The 15,339-nt window shown below is 31.2% G+C and overlaps 1 protein-coding gene across 1 annotated transcript in view; it reads left to right on the top strand.

Annotated features, from left to right (window-relative positions):
* Nucleotides 1–15,339, top strand: part of Cfap47 (cilia and flagella associated protein 47) — a 393,644-nt gene that overhangs the window by 72,692 nt on the left and 305,613 nt on the right. Inside the window, exons 22-24 of the mRNA XM_074062282.1 lie at nucleotides 3,118–3,259; nucleotides 5,809–5,903; nucleotides 11,407–11,566. Coding sequence (XP_073918383.1) covers nucleotides 3,118–3,259; nucleotides 5,809–5,903; nucleotides 11,407–11,566 — 397 coding nt within the window. The remainder of the gene's footprint in view (nucleotides 1–3,117; nucleotides 3,260–5,808; nucleotides 5,904–11,406; nucleotides 11,567–15,339) is intronic.

Below are 15,339 nucleotides of genomic sequence, written 5' to 3'. Positions count from 1 at the left end.
GCAGATTTAAACAACCACAAATCAAAAAGGTTTTGAAACAAAATTGATTCTGTACTGAACATGTCCATGGTTTCTTTCTTGTCATTATTCCCTGAACAACACAGTAAAACTACTCACATAGTACTTACATTATATTAGGTATTGTAGTTGGCTTGGTATAAAGTATACAGGAGAACATATGCAGATGTGCCATTTTTTATAAGGGACTTGAGAGTATTCCCCTTGATTTGGTATTCATAATAGGACATGGAGGGAGGGCAGGGTATTTCCTGAAACAAATGCCACAAAAATACCAAGAGATGACTGTAAGTAATGTTAAAGTATATAATAGAAAAAAAGGTTGATTTATAATAATTGCAGAGAAAAAAGCATATGGACTAGAAGAGGAAAATAGAAACGTGAAACAAAAAGTAAATAATTGTTGAAGATTAAATAAGAAATTCCTGAATCAGGACTAGGGACTTGGCTCAAGTGATAGAGCTCCTGCTTAGATAGCATGAAGCCCTGAGTTCAAAGTTCACTACCACCAAAAGAAAAAAGAGATTCCTGAATCAGTAAGATGAAGCAAAGTTTTTGCTGTGTTTTTATTTGACATATTTGCTGGTGGTACTCCAGATATAGATTATCATGGGAATGAGTTGTTTGCTCTGTTTTGTCAAAGAAATGAAATGGCCATTAAAATAACACATGCTACAGTATTTTATGCTTCTATAATTCTTTTATAAGAGCAGACTGTTTACATTAGATTCCATGGCAGGAAATGGAATTTGCAGCAATACAGACAGCTAAAGGTAAATAAAAATAAAATGAAAACCATGTTTTTGCTTAGCAGGGCAATAAAAATTACTGGAGCTAAAAATATACTCTTTAAATTATGTAGCTCTTCATTTTATTTACAGCTTCTCTGATTGTCAGCATGGGATTTATGAACAGAGCATAGTACTAGATGTATGTACTCCTGAAACTATCGTTGTTATGATCTTGACTGCTTTGGTATGTTAAACTACTAGTGTTCTTACCTCTCCACATTTAAAATACTTACATTCTTGCCTGATTTCCTCTTACTACCTCTAGAAATGTACCAAGGAAACAAAAGGCAATAATTTGTGCATGTGTGTGTTTAGTATTTAGGGGATTTGTGTGTGTGTGTGTTGTATTTAGGGTTTTCCACAGATAGATTTATGTCATCTGAAAGGAGATACAGTTTTGCTTTTTCCTTTCTGATTTATATTCTTTTTACTTTTTTGTTACCTAATTGTTCTAGATAAGACTTATAGTACTAGAAGAACTGGAGAGTGGTAAAACCCCTAATGACTCTTTTGACTCTACCGAAAAAAACTGTTAGAGCTAACAAATCTGGTAGAATTGCAAGACACAAAATCAACATTCAAAATTCAGTTGCATTTTTATTCACTAACAATGAGCTATCTAAAATAAAATTAAGGAGCAATCCCACTGTTATGAATGAGCTGTGTCAGTGGCAGAGACAAATGTTTGTGTCTTTCCATAATAGAATTTATCGAATAGCAATGAATTCACAAGCTACTTCAATTTCTTCAGCATTAAGTCATTGAGTACTTTTTTCCTTTTCTTTTTCTTAGCATCTATATTGTACAAAATAATAGACTTCATTTTTACTTTTCCATACAAGCATATAATGTACTCAATTTTGGTACTTGTAGCCATTGGCAAAAACAGGTTCTTTTATTCCATTCCAATATTAATTACTAATACTAACTCTCAGTTCAGGCGTTATGCTTTACACAATGATATCTAGGTTACAGAATGGCCAAGAAATGGTTAAGGGGCCTTAGGATTTTAATGGGCCTTACTGAGGGCAGACAGCAGATAGAGAAAAGAGTCACTTCAGGTGGTTAGATATGATATTAACATAAAACGCAGTCCAGAGATGTGCTAGCTCAGGGTGTGAGAAAGCTCAGAGTTGGTTCAAGACACAGATAGGTGAGAAGTTGCACCTCTTGTGATTTCAATTTGCATTTCCCTAATGGCTAAGGATATCAAGCATCTTTGCATGTGCTAATGTGTCACTATGTGCATAGTGTCTTTTTTGAAGTGTGTTTTCAAATCTGCCTATGTTTTCATTAGCTAGTTCATTTTTAAAATTTATCTTTAAGCTGCCTTTATGTATTTTGGATACAAGTTGTATTTTTTTGTGAGAAATATGTTTTTGGCTTATAATTTTATTTTCTTAACAACGTCTTTAAAAGAATAAATTAAACATTTTTATATTTTAAGAATTTATCAGTTTGTCTTTTATGGATAATTCTTTTTGTAAATATCATTTACAAAATATTTGCCTAGTCAGGCATGGTGGTGCACATGTAGGAGGTTTGGGAGTTTCAGGTCAGCATGGGCTACATTGCAAGACTCTGGCTAAAAAAAAACACCAGGAACAAAAACAACTTTGACTAACAAAGGATCACAAAGACTTTTCTCCTACATTTTCTTTTCTTACTAATGTTTTGTACATTTAGGTTTTATACTTTCATCTTTGTTCATTTTAAATGGATGGCAATTACTTTTAGAATTTTCTCTTTTGTTTTTAGATTTTTTAACCTTATGAAAAAGTCTTTTATTAAATAAATATAATTTCAACATCACAAGATAATTTCATTTTGAAAACTGTTTTTATAAACTGTTTCGCTAAGTCAGTAGCATGAAATATTTCTCAAAGCAAAAAGAGGAACCCAAAACATGAAAGCATTTGATGTTCCCTCTCCAGAGGAATTAATACAGAAACCTTAAAGTGACAGAGGTCAACATGAGAAGGGGATCAGGAACCAGTATAAAGATCAGTCAGAGATGAATCAACCTGGGTTGTAACACATTTGTACATGAAAGCAATGCTAGGAATCTCTCTGTATAGCTGTCCTTATCTCAACTAGCAAAAATGCTATGTCTTTCTTATTATTGCTTATTTCTACTCTTCAACGGAACTGGAGAAAAGCACAGAACAGGTTTTGCCTGGAAGCGAGGGAGGAGGTGGGGGTGGGGACAGGAGGGAGAAATGACCCAAACAATATATGTACATATGAATAAATGAATTTTAAAATAAAGCAAAAAGAGCCACAGTATAATGAAGTTTTTGTTTGACAGGTTGCAACATATGACTTTACCATTCAAGTTCACATTAATTCCTTCAATGCTTCAGAACTCTACACTGAATATTTGGCCCAGAAAACTCCTTTGATGCAAAAGACAACCCCACTCATTCAACCTTGTTATGTTCAAGCTACTGGTATGTGTGTAATATGAAACAGTCGATTGATGTAGGTAGATCAAAGATTTACATTTAAGCATCAAAAAGTTAAGAAAAATCTGAATATTTTATTTATATTTCAAAAAGAGAAATATTTGAAAGTAAAATTATAACACAGTTCCTTTATGTGTCATTTAAATTGTGAGTCTCAGATTGAATGTTAATTGATAGTACAGATATATTTGAAGGTAAGTGACTCTTGCTAATAAAATTGAAAGACTAAAATTGGGTCAACATAGTACTTTATTGTGTAGAAAGTTTTTAAATTAAGGCAAAAAATATATTATTAAAATAAAAATAATTGAAAATAAGATGAAAAATGACAATTTTATTTACTGCAAATGATGATTTATATTTACTCAAAGGGATGCATTATTAATTGAGTAATTATAAGCAAAGAATTAAATTTGTTAAAATTTTGAGTTGTTAAATATTTAACTCACTTTCTCCAAATAGTCAAGGAAAAACTGACATAGTCTGCAAATTATACTTTTGAAAAGCTTTGGCTTTGGTATTTATTATATATGCTTACATATTTTTCCTGAAAAGTCAGTCTGTATTTTATATTTATAATGCTGATATTAAGTTATACTGTCATTAATTATAAAATAGTGATGAACATCAAATCAGTTGATAATTGTGAATAACAACTAGTAAGAGATGCTTCACTAAAATAACACATACATGGTAGAAATTTATTTCACTGTTATTTAAAATCCCAATTAGAAATTATACAGTTAATATGGAGGTTCTTTGAAGGTAAGGTTTTTTACCTTATTTTAAGATACCTTTGTAAAAAAAAAGAAAATAATCATCATGTAATTTTGTTTTCTGAATTAGACTATTTTCATAATAAACTTCTTGAATATTCATACCATTTTTATATTAAATATGAATACTTCACAACATTTGTTTATTTCCTTTATGTATATTCATTTTCCAACAGATTGCTGTTTAGTTTTATAATGCTCTATGGTTCTAACATTGCTTTGAAAATTAAAATGGCTTCTCCCTCTAGAAGGCTTATAAATATGAAATTCTGGGGATTTTCCTGATTTTTAAAATGCTTTTAGCTATCTTAAAACCATCGAGAGTTCTTAATATTTTATCATTATTTATCAGCATACTGATTTTTGAAATAGTATCTTTTATCCATAAATAGATCATGATGATTTCTTTAATATTTTCTTTTTCTTTTTGGTGGCACTGTTGTTTGAACTCAGGGCGTCACACTTGCTAGGCAGGTGCTCTTATTATTTAATCCACTCTACTAGCTAATAATTTCTTTTCCTGACTACATTGTTTCTATTTTTGGTTGAATTATTTTTCCTCTATGCCTTTATTTCATAATCAGTAGTTCTCTTGATTTCTATTGACCCTTGTCTTCTTTCTTATGTTTATTAATAACTCTCAAAAACCTAGCTTCAGGACCAAATATTTATTATACCTTTGTTTGGCAGTCAGGACATCAATGAATGTTTTAATGTGGAGGACTGGTCTGAAATGTTAGACTAATAATCTTTAATCTTTGGGGTTCATTTTTCCCCAGAAAATGATTTTCTAATAAACTGTACTAGGGAGAATATAACTTTTAGGTTTAAATGACACTTGACTCTCAAAATGGTAAAGTAATGTGCCAAAACAAAGCTTTGTTTTAAAAGCTGTAACCAACCAGTTATTTTTTTGGTTTTCCTTTTTTGCTAGTTTGCACTGGGAATGCCATACAACATGTGCCACATTCTGTTTATCTCTCATAGCATTGTCTTTCCCAGGATTTCTCATACGAGGTACTGGGGTATGCTATAATGGTGAGCACCATCTACAAGTTTCTCTTTTCCTACATGTTCCAGCCAAGACATCCATTAATTTCAGTGATACAATAAAAGTATATTTAAGATATATATGCCTTTAGGATCAGATATTACTTTGCTTTTATATACTTATGTTTCTAAACGCTTAAGAGACCCCACAGTTTCCATTAAGAATTCATGTCTCAGAACTAATTTTCCAAAATTTGTAGGTTTTTCCAGCAGGTAGATAGCCTTCCTAATATCTTAATATCCTAATATCTTCCTAATATCTTCCTAATCTTAAGTATTTTCACAGCTATGCCTATTTCTAAATTTCTATAGACTAGCCATTCACTCCCAGAACATTACTGTTTCATCTAGGAAATGTTACTTAATATGCCATCTGTATATTTTCCCTGCATTCCAATATTTTGTCCTTCATTGGTCAAATTTTAGTATGGAGATCATTTAATTCCATTTGCTTTTTCTTATCTCAATATTGAATAACCTTGTTATTTTACTTATAATTCATTACCATTAAAAATCACAAAATGGAATTTCAAAATATGAATACCAAGATATTTTAGAAATATTTTTAAATGTAATTTTATTTTCTGGCTTGGGATGTAAAACAGAAACAAACCTTATTTTCATAGTTTTATGTTGAAAAATATACTAAGTGCCTATGACCTTATATCTATTAATATTTTATCAATATATTTACATTTTCTCTTAAAGTATTGCAAGCACCGTTGAACTTATCCAGTACTGAGTTTGTATTTAATGTCCCTTTACATGAGCTGGAATCTAATAAGAACATCACAAGAACTGAGGTATGTATAGAGAGTTTACAACAGTTTTTATAAGTATTGTGTTGTAATTATGGTTTTTAGTTTACTAAGTTTATTATTCTAAAGCATGAGTGGCTTTCACTGTTTCTTATGAGTAATTTTCCCTCACCTATTTGTGCTATTTGGAACAAGAAAACAGATATTTTTAGAGAACTTATGTGTCTGCACATATATATGTATACATGTAATATATAGTTTGTATATTATATATATAATTTCTCAAGTAATTTTCAAAGAATGAAAATATGTAAAGCTATTTAACTTGTAAATGCATGTATATTTAGTAAGAATACTCAAGATATTTTGAATATAATTATCTATTTCTACCTTCATATACAAGTAGAACCTGTGATTTAAGTTAGTGTGAAATATATTCCATTCATGTAAAAAAATGAAGCAAGAAACAATAATAGGTGAAACAGTTCACATATATAATAAAATAATGTCTAGTTTAATCTACTCATTTTTTCTTCCTGAATAGCTGTTTCTCTTCTAATTAGGAGTATATCTAGGAGGAAAAGAGAGAGATGCATGAGAAAGAATATCATATACATTAAAGGAATTTGTATTTATACTTTTTTGTCTATGAATATTGCTATTCCTAAAACCAATTTTGGACATCTGTAATGCTGAAATGATGTTACATGGAGAAAATATTTAACATTGCATCTATAAAAAATAGCAGAAAGCTACATGAAATTACAGAGATCAATAGCAGATCTCAGTAACAGAGATCAATAACAGACTGTTTAGAGCATAAATACTCTGTTAAACTTACTCTACTAGAACTTCAAGGGTACAAGAGACCTTGTATGTGAGGCTGAGAAAAAAAAGCTTTTCATGTGGGACTGGAGTTTGAACTCAGGTCTTTGGCACTTTACCACTTGAGCACACCTCCAGTCCATTTTGCTCTGATTACTTTGGAGATGGGGGGTCTCACAGACTATTTGCCTGGGCTGTCCTCAAACCATGACACTCCAATTTCAGCCTCCCATGTATCTAACATTGCAGGTACAAGCCATTAATGCCCAGCTTGAAAAGTAAACTTTAGAGAACCAAATTTCAGATTGGGAAATTCCATTCTTAAATGTGATATTATTTTATATAATTTTAATTTTATTTAATTGATGTAAGGAGAAAAGGTCTAGACATCAGCATACTTCTCTGAGTGACAAAAGGGTCACATTGGTCCCACGGAGAAAAAAAACTGACTTTACTACACTTTTTCTTTTTCCTATGAATGATAGTTACACAGTCATAATAGGAAAACTTAATATGCATATGGAACAGAATTAAATTAAAATATCATAATTTATAACCCATCATTATAAAATGACATGCATATGATATGTACTACACACACATATATGTATGAGAGTTAAATGGACAGAAGAGTTGGGAACAGTGGAAAAAGAGTAGTGAAACTCATCTTACATAGGAGTAATTAAAGGATAGAATATAAAGTTGACTCAAAAAGAACTAGAGAATTAAGCATTGTTTAAAATTACTGCATGATTACTAGAAGAAACAAAATAATGTAAACATCTCAAAATAGAAGGTGGGCAGAGGAGTGGTGGTAGTATAAACAGGTCAGATCCTCATCTTTCCTACTAATCAGTAAACATATATCAGAGGCTATTAACTAGCAAATAGCCATGTGACAGAATAATGCCTCTTAAGGATGCTTAATTCCTAACTTCCACAATTTGTGAATGAATTTTATATTTACAAATTATTTAACTTATATTGCAAAAGATATTTTGTTGATGTGATTACAGTTAAAGACCCTGAGAAATGGAGATTATCTTGGATTACTTAGGTGGTCTCAATATTATTATGTAAATGGTTATTAGCAGAAAACTTTTCTTGACTGTGGTCAGAGGGATATGTGACAACAGCAGAGTGAGAGCTGCTATGCTGTTCACTTTCAAAACAGAGGAAGGAGGCCACCTCCCAAGAAATATGTCTGAGCTCTAGAAACTGAGCAAGGTAATGAAAGGGACTCTTGCCAAAGCCTTCAGAAAGGAACATAGTTTCTTTCAGTACCTTGATCTTATTCAAGATCTTAGTGATATCTATGTTGAACTTCTAACCTACAGGGTGGTAATAAATTTGAATTTCTTTAAGCCACTAAATTTATGGCAATACGTTATGATAGAAATAAAAAGTAACATTAGCCAAGCTGGGCATAGTGGTTTACACATGTACTCCCAACTTCTTTGGAGAAGGAGATCAAGAGGAACACCTGTCAAAATCAGCCCAGGCAAAAAGCAAGTACCCATTTCAACAAACAAGCTGTAATCCAAGCTTCAAGGAGGCCTTGGAGGGAAGATCACGGTCTGAGGCTGGCCTCAGAAAAAAGTGAGAGACCCTATCTGAAAATGACTAAAGCAAAAATAGTTGGGGGTGTGGCTCAAGTGGTAGATGAGCATTCACCTAACATGCGTAAGGCTCTTAGTTCAAACCCCAGTACATAAAAAAACCCCACTAACATTAGTCATATCATTAGCATCATATTTAGAATAAAGCTATTCCAGATAGAAACTCAAATCAGAATTTGCTAAAATGAGTTTCTCTAGCAGGCAGAACTGTTGATGAGGATATGTTGAAGGGGAACAATTGCTTTTTCTAGGCATTGTTGAATGTTTTGTGTAATCTATATGCTTATAGCATTTTGATGAAAATATAAACAAACTACATTACTAAGCATTCTAAATAAACTAATCAGTGTTTCTCTATAGATAGCTATGCATTCTATGTTCAGAATTAGAGAATCTTTCTCTAATTCAAAAGAGAAAGTAATTCTCTTTTGTGATGCTGGGGAGGATTTAACTCAGGATAAGAAATGTAACTTTTCCTCCTTTTGAAATGACATAAATGAGGTATTCAAATAGATGGTATGATTTTTGTGTCTAACTTTTTGTTAAAAGATGTTGTTTTTTTCAGAGTGCAGTGCTCATAGCTGTAATCCCAGCTACATGGGAGGCATAGGTAGGAGGATTGTAGTCCCAAGGTTGTCCTGCACAAAACACATGAGACTCTATCTAAAAAATAGCTAAGGCCAAAAGGACTGAGGGTATGGCTCAAATGGTAGAATGATCCTGAGTCTAAACCTCAGTATGGGCAAAATAATGTCTTCTATAAAATATGTAAATTAACTTTGATGTAGTTAGGATACATGAATATTAGAATTATTTAAATTATACATAGTCAGAGGCATTGGAAGTTTGTTCATTCTTTTATATTTTAAGCCAATCATATTTTAAAAAGAAATGAAGCATGTTGTTTTGTTGAAGTGACAATTGTATGAATAAGTCTATAATCTTCAAACTTTCAAAAAGTAAAATTAATTTAAAAACCTGATGATAGCCTCATTTTGATATATTGTATTGAAAAGATGGCTGTATGTGCAAATTATGCCCATAATGCCCAGATTTTCTGGATCATTAGAAAGACATTTACAGAGAGCTTATGCCCTTCATTCAGCTTTCCCTAATGTTAACAAGTAACATGACCATAAAGTATTTTACAAACTAAGAAATTAATATTGATACAATATTAGTAATTCAACAATACATTCTGTCTGGAATTCAACTGTTTTTCACTAATATACTTCTACTTTCCCAGGGTCCAATCCTAAATTCCACTGCTATAGGCTTTCAATATTGCTAATTTTTTATGACCTTGACAAATTTCAAGTAAACCTGTCTGGCATTTTTTTTCAAAAGGTCCTTTGTGTGTTGCTGATGTTTTTCACCTGACTAGACTGAGTTCTTATCTTCGGTGTGTTTTGGAGAAATAAGTCACAGAGGTGAAATGTACTTTTTATCACATAAAGGAATTACATGACCTCAAAGTGACTCATCACTGGTGATATTTTGTGGGTTTCTCCACTATAAAACTACTTTTCCATGTCCATACTTTGTATTTTGGCAATGAATGATCAAATTCAGCCCACACTCAGGGAATAGAGGGTTTTGAAGTGAGGGCATTTACATATATTATTTGGAATTTAGAAACCAAGACCTGAGTATTGGCTATGCTAGTTGGTACAGGATGTCCTGGGGAGTAGATCGTAGGCCCTTCAGCAAATAGAGCCAGGAAAAAAATTGTATATATGCTAACTAGTACACACACACACACACACACACACACACACATACATATATAAGTATTTATGTATCTATCTATTTATCTAAACATGACTTCAAAATGTTATCTCTGACTAATCCAGCACCACAGGTTTATTTCAGTCTTCTTCCCTCACTCATTTTTAACTCCTTTCTTTAACAATGTGAACTATGCCTCTAATTAATTTTTATTTATTTATTTATTTTTGTATCCTGATAAAACAGTAAAGAATTTTCAGAATTAACAACCTACAGCCCATCCATCTCACTAACACATTTATTAGCCAGAGTAATGTTTTTATATATTGTTCATTTTTGCTTTTAGCTTTATAATATTTAGTCAAATCACTTTTCCAAAGTTACTTAGGTCAATTCCTCCCAACCCACCTGTAAGTTCATTGAGGCTATTTTATATATTTATAATGCAGTTTGTCACAGTCTACAGTGTCTTTAGGATCCCCAACTTCTTTGCTGATTGTTTTGATTAACATAAATTTAAGTTTACTTGTAGTATACAGAGCTCTGAGTTTTTAAAAATGGATAGCTTAACATGTCTTATCAACTTAGTGTCATGAGAAGAGTTTCATCACACTAAAAAACAATCTCTGCTTGACCCTTTTGTAGTCAAACTACTCCTTCCATTGACATTTGGCAATCACTGGTTGTTTATTTCATCCCTGTCATTTTGCATTTCTACAATGATAGATAAATTTAATTGTAAATATGTAGACATCTGGATCTGAACACTTCTGAAAGTATACTTAATATGTACTCATGTTTTAATATGAATTATGCTCTACATATTTTCATTGAATTTTGTTCCATTGTGTGGACATACTATGGCTTGTTTATCCATTATTTAGTTGAAGGAACTCTTGTTTGTTTTCTACCAGTATTTGATGATTATGAATAAAGTTATGAACATTCACAGAAAAGTTTTTGAATAAATATAAACTTTCAACTCATTCAATAAATATTTAGAATTAGGACTGCAGGATTTTATAGTAGGTGTATGATTAACGTTATAAAAACTAGTTGTCTTGCAAACTGGCTGGACCCTTTTGTGTTCTCACAATCAATGAAAATGAAGGATGTTATTACTTTGCATCCTTGCTAGCTAACAAAGATATATTTATATTTTTGTATTTCCTAAGTTTATATGTTTTGTGTAATTTTCATAATTGATAACATACTGTGAGCATACTTTCATATCTTATTGTTTGCCTAGCAGCATTTTGTTTGTGCTTACCATTTTTAGTCATTTCTGTAGATAAGCCCATCAACTTGATATGGTAATATAACTATTATACTCCATTTATTATATTTAGTTTTTTCTTTTTGTGTATTGTGAACAGCCTCTTCTCTTACATAATATTTCAAAAAATGATGTGCAATGGTCTTTGGATCTTAGTAGTGCTGAAAATCTTTTCAAAAATGGCACATTCAAAATTAGTAGGTTGATTGGGAATATTCATCCAAATGAAAAGTGTCAAATTACCATAAATTTCTGTCCAAGTGAGTACTTTTCTTCTATTCTTTTGTTTGTATTTCAATTTATTATTTATATATTAAATTATTTTATCATGTATAGAAAAATTCTTATCATTTGTTATATGTTCTTTTTATTTGAATAATTATAATGTAATTGTGTTGATCATTTTTTATTTTGTGGCTTAGCTGACAAACTTAGTATGTGTTCAAAGTACACAGAATAATTATTTGATACATGTGTACATTGTATAATTATTACTACAGTCAAATTAGTTGACACTTCCATCATCACCCATGTTGTACATTAGATTCCCAGAATTTGTTAGTTTTACAGCTGAAGGTTTGTACCCTTTGATCAATATCTCCCCATTTCTTCTACCCACAAGCCCTTGGCAAACAATGCCTCCTCTCTGTTCTGTTCTTTCATGATCCTCCATGATTGAGATCATACAATATTTGTAGTTTTATGGCTGATTTGTTTACTTAAAACAATGTCCTCTTGGTTTAAATATTTTGTCTCAACTGGCAGGATTTCCCTTTTTAAAAATCTGTGACTAATACTCCATTGTATATATATGTACCACAGTTTCATTATTCATTCATCTCTGATGGACATTTATGTTGTTTCTGTAATCTGGCTATTTTGCATGATGCTGTATTGAATATAAAGGTGCAAATATTTTTTCAAGATACTGAATCATTTCCTTTGGATGTATACCCACAACTGGGATTACTTCATTTTACAGTAGTTTTAATTTTAATTTTTTGAACAAACTCAATAATGTTTTCTATAATAGCTATACCAATCTACACTCCCACCAAAAGTCTACGTGAGTTTCCTTCTCTCCACACTCTTATCAGCACTTGTGTCTCTTAATTTTTGATAAAAGTCAACTAGTATGAGGTTTTCTCTCTCTCTTCTCCCTTATCCTCCTTTTTCCTCTCCCCCACTCAAGATATTCCCCCAGTCCTTCATTTTGTTTTATGTTTTGTTTCTGAGACAGGGTCTGGATACCTTTGCCTGCCTGGGCTGGTCTCAAATTCAAGGTCCTCCTGCCTCCGCTTCCCAAGTACCTGGGATTATAGATGTGCACTACCATGCCTGGCTTTCATTTTGATTTGATTTACATCTTTCTGATGAATGTAGTGTTGAAAATTTTGTTTTATGTTAGCCATTTGTATTTGATGTTTGGAAAATGTCTGTAAAGGTATTTTGCCTTTTTTTAAAATTAAGGTGTGTGTGTGTGTGTGTGTGTGTGTGTGTGTGTGTGTGTGAAATGCCTACTGAAATATGTTACTAACTTACACATTTTTGGTATTAACCTCTTAATATAAGGTTTGCAATTACTTTATCTCAGTCCATAGGCTGCTTATTCATTTTGCCATTTTACTTTCCTTTGATATGCAGAAATGTTTTCGTTTGATGTAGTCCTACTTTTTCATTTTTACTTCTGTTGTCTATGGTTTTGCTGTCATATCCAAAAAATTATTGCCAAGATTAATGTCAAGGAACTTTTTTCCTCTGTTTTCTTCTAAGAGTTTTAAGGTCACAGACCTTCCATTATCTTCCTAAAAGCCTGAGGATTACTGTTTTTAATCCATTTAAAGTTAGTTCTTGTTTATAGCATAAGAAAAAGGTCAAATTTCATTCTTTTTATGTAGCTATGCAATTTTTGATACCATTTATTGAAGAGAGTTTACTTTCACCATTGTGTATTCTTGGTATCCTTGTCAAAGATTAGTTGTCAAAAATGTGTGTAGATTTATTTCTGGACTCTGTATTCTATTCCAATTGTTTATGTATTTATTTTTATGACAGTAGTACACTATTTTGATTATGAAAACATTCTAGTATCATTTGAAATTAGGCAGGGTAATGTCTTCAACTTTGTTCTTCTTGGCAAATACTGATTTGACTTGGGGTCTTTTGTTCCATATGAAGTTTAGGGATTTTTTTTTTTATTTCTGTGGAAAAATGTCATTGGAATTTTGATAGGAATTGCATTAAACTGGTAGATTATTTGAATATTGTAGACAATTAAAATGGTAATTCTTCCAATTCATGAATGTGCAATATTTCCATTTATTTGTGTTGGCAATTTCTTTTATCAGTGTCATATATTTCAGTGTACTGAACTTTAATATCCTTCATTAAATTTATTCCTAAAGTTTTTATTCCTTCTAATATTGTAAATTGGATCATTTTTAAATTTCTGATTTTCAATGGTTTGTTATTGGTATATAGCAAGGCAACTGATTTTTACTTGTTGATCATGTATTTCACAACTTAAGTGAATTTATTAGTTCTAACATTTTTGGTGGATTCCTTAGGATTTTCTTTATGTAAGATTATGTCTTCTGCAAAAAGAGACAGTTTAATTTCTTACTATCTTATCTGGATGCCTTTTATTTCTTTCTTTTATGTAACTGCTCTGGCTAGGTCTTTCAGGACTATTTTGAGAAGAGGTAGTAAAAGGAAGTATCTTTATCTTATTCCTAATCTCAGAGAAAAGCTTTCAATTTCTGACTGTATGATGTTAGTTATGGTCTTGCCATACATTGCATTTATTGTGTTGAGATACATTAATACCTAATTTATTCCATTTTTAAAACCATGAAGCAATGTTGAACTTTGTTTCTGTATATATTGAGATAATTGCATAATGTTTATCCTTTATGCTATTAATATATCACATTTATTGATTTGTATATTTTGAAACATGCTTGCATTATGAGAATGAATTCCACTTGATCATGGCATATTATATTTTAGATTTGCTGTTTAATTCAGTTTACTAGTATTTTTTAGTGTCTTAACAGTTTTTTATTTTTTTCTTTTCTCTTTTTATTTTATCATTTTTACATTTACTTACATGTATGTACATTGTGCCACCTCCCCCTCCCCCTCCCTCCCTCCCTCCCTTACTAGTATTTTTGAGGGCATTTATATCTGTTTTTACATGTAATTTTCTTTAATTTCAATGACCTTGACTGACTTTGGAATCAGGATAATTCTTGTTTCATAAAATGAGTTTGAAAATATGCCCTTACCTTCAAATTTTGGAGGAACTTGAGAATTGGTATTAGTTCTTCTTTAAATGTTTGGTAACACTCAGTAGTGAAGCCATCTGGTCCTGGATGTTTTCTTTTATGGGAAACTTTTTATTACTGATCCAATCTCCTTACTTCTTATTCATCTGTATAGATTTTCTGTTTCTTCACAATTCAGTGTTGGTTGGCTATGTGTTTCTAGGAGTTTGTCCATGTCTGGGTTTTCTAATTTGTTGACATATAATTTTTCACAGTAATCTCTTACAACCTTTTGTGCTTTTGTATTATTATTTGCAATGTCTCTTTATATATTTGAATCTTCTTTTCTTAATCTAGCTAAATTAAGCACTGTCACTAATTTAGCTAAATTAGGCTGTCAATTTTGTTTATCATATTTAGAAACAATTCTTGATTTCATTGATTTCCTCTATTGTTTATCTAGTTTCTATTTCATTTGTGCTCCAACATTTATTATTTCTTTCTTCTAAACATGGGCTTATTTTGTCTTCTATTTTTGTTTCTTTTAGTGTAACATTGAATCTTTTCTTAAGATCTTTCTTCTTTTTGACATATTTATTGCTATAAACTTCCCTGTTAGAACTGATTTTAATTTGACCCATAAGTTTTCATGTTTTATTTTAATTTTCATTTATCTCAGGATATTTTTAAATACTTGTTTTAACTTCCTTTTTGTCTCATTAGCTGTTTCCACATACTTGTGAATTTTGAAAATTCTTCCTGTTTTT

This window comes from Castor canadensis, chromosome X (assembly GCF_047511655.1).
Source record: "Castor canadensis chromosome X, mCasCan1.hap1v2, whole genome shotgun sequence".
Taxonomy (NCBI): domain Eukaryota; kingdom Metazoa; phylum Chordata; class Mammalia; order Rodentia; family Castoridae; genus Castor; species Castor canadensis.
This window is presented reverse-complemented; position numbering and strand designations above follow the sequence as displayed.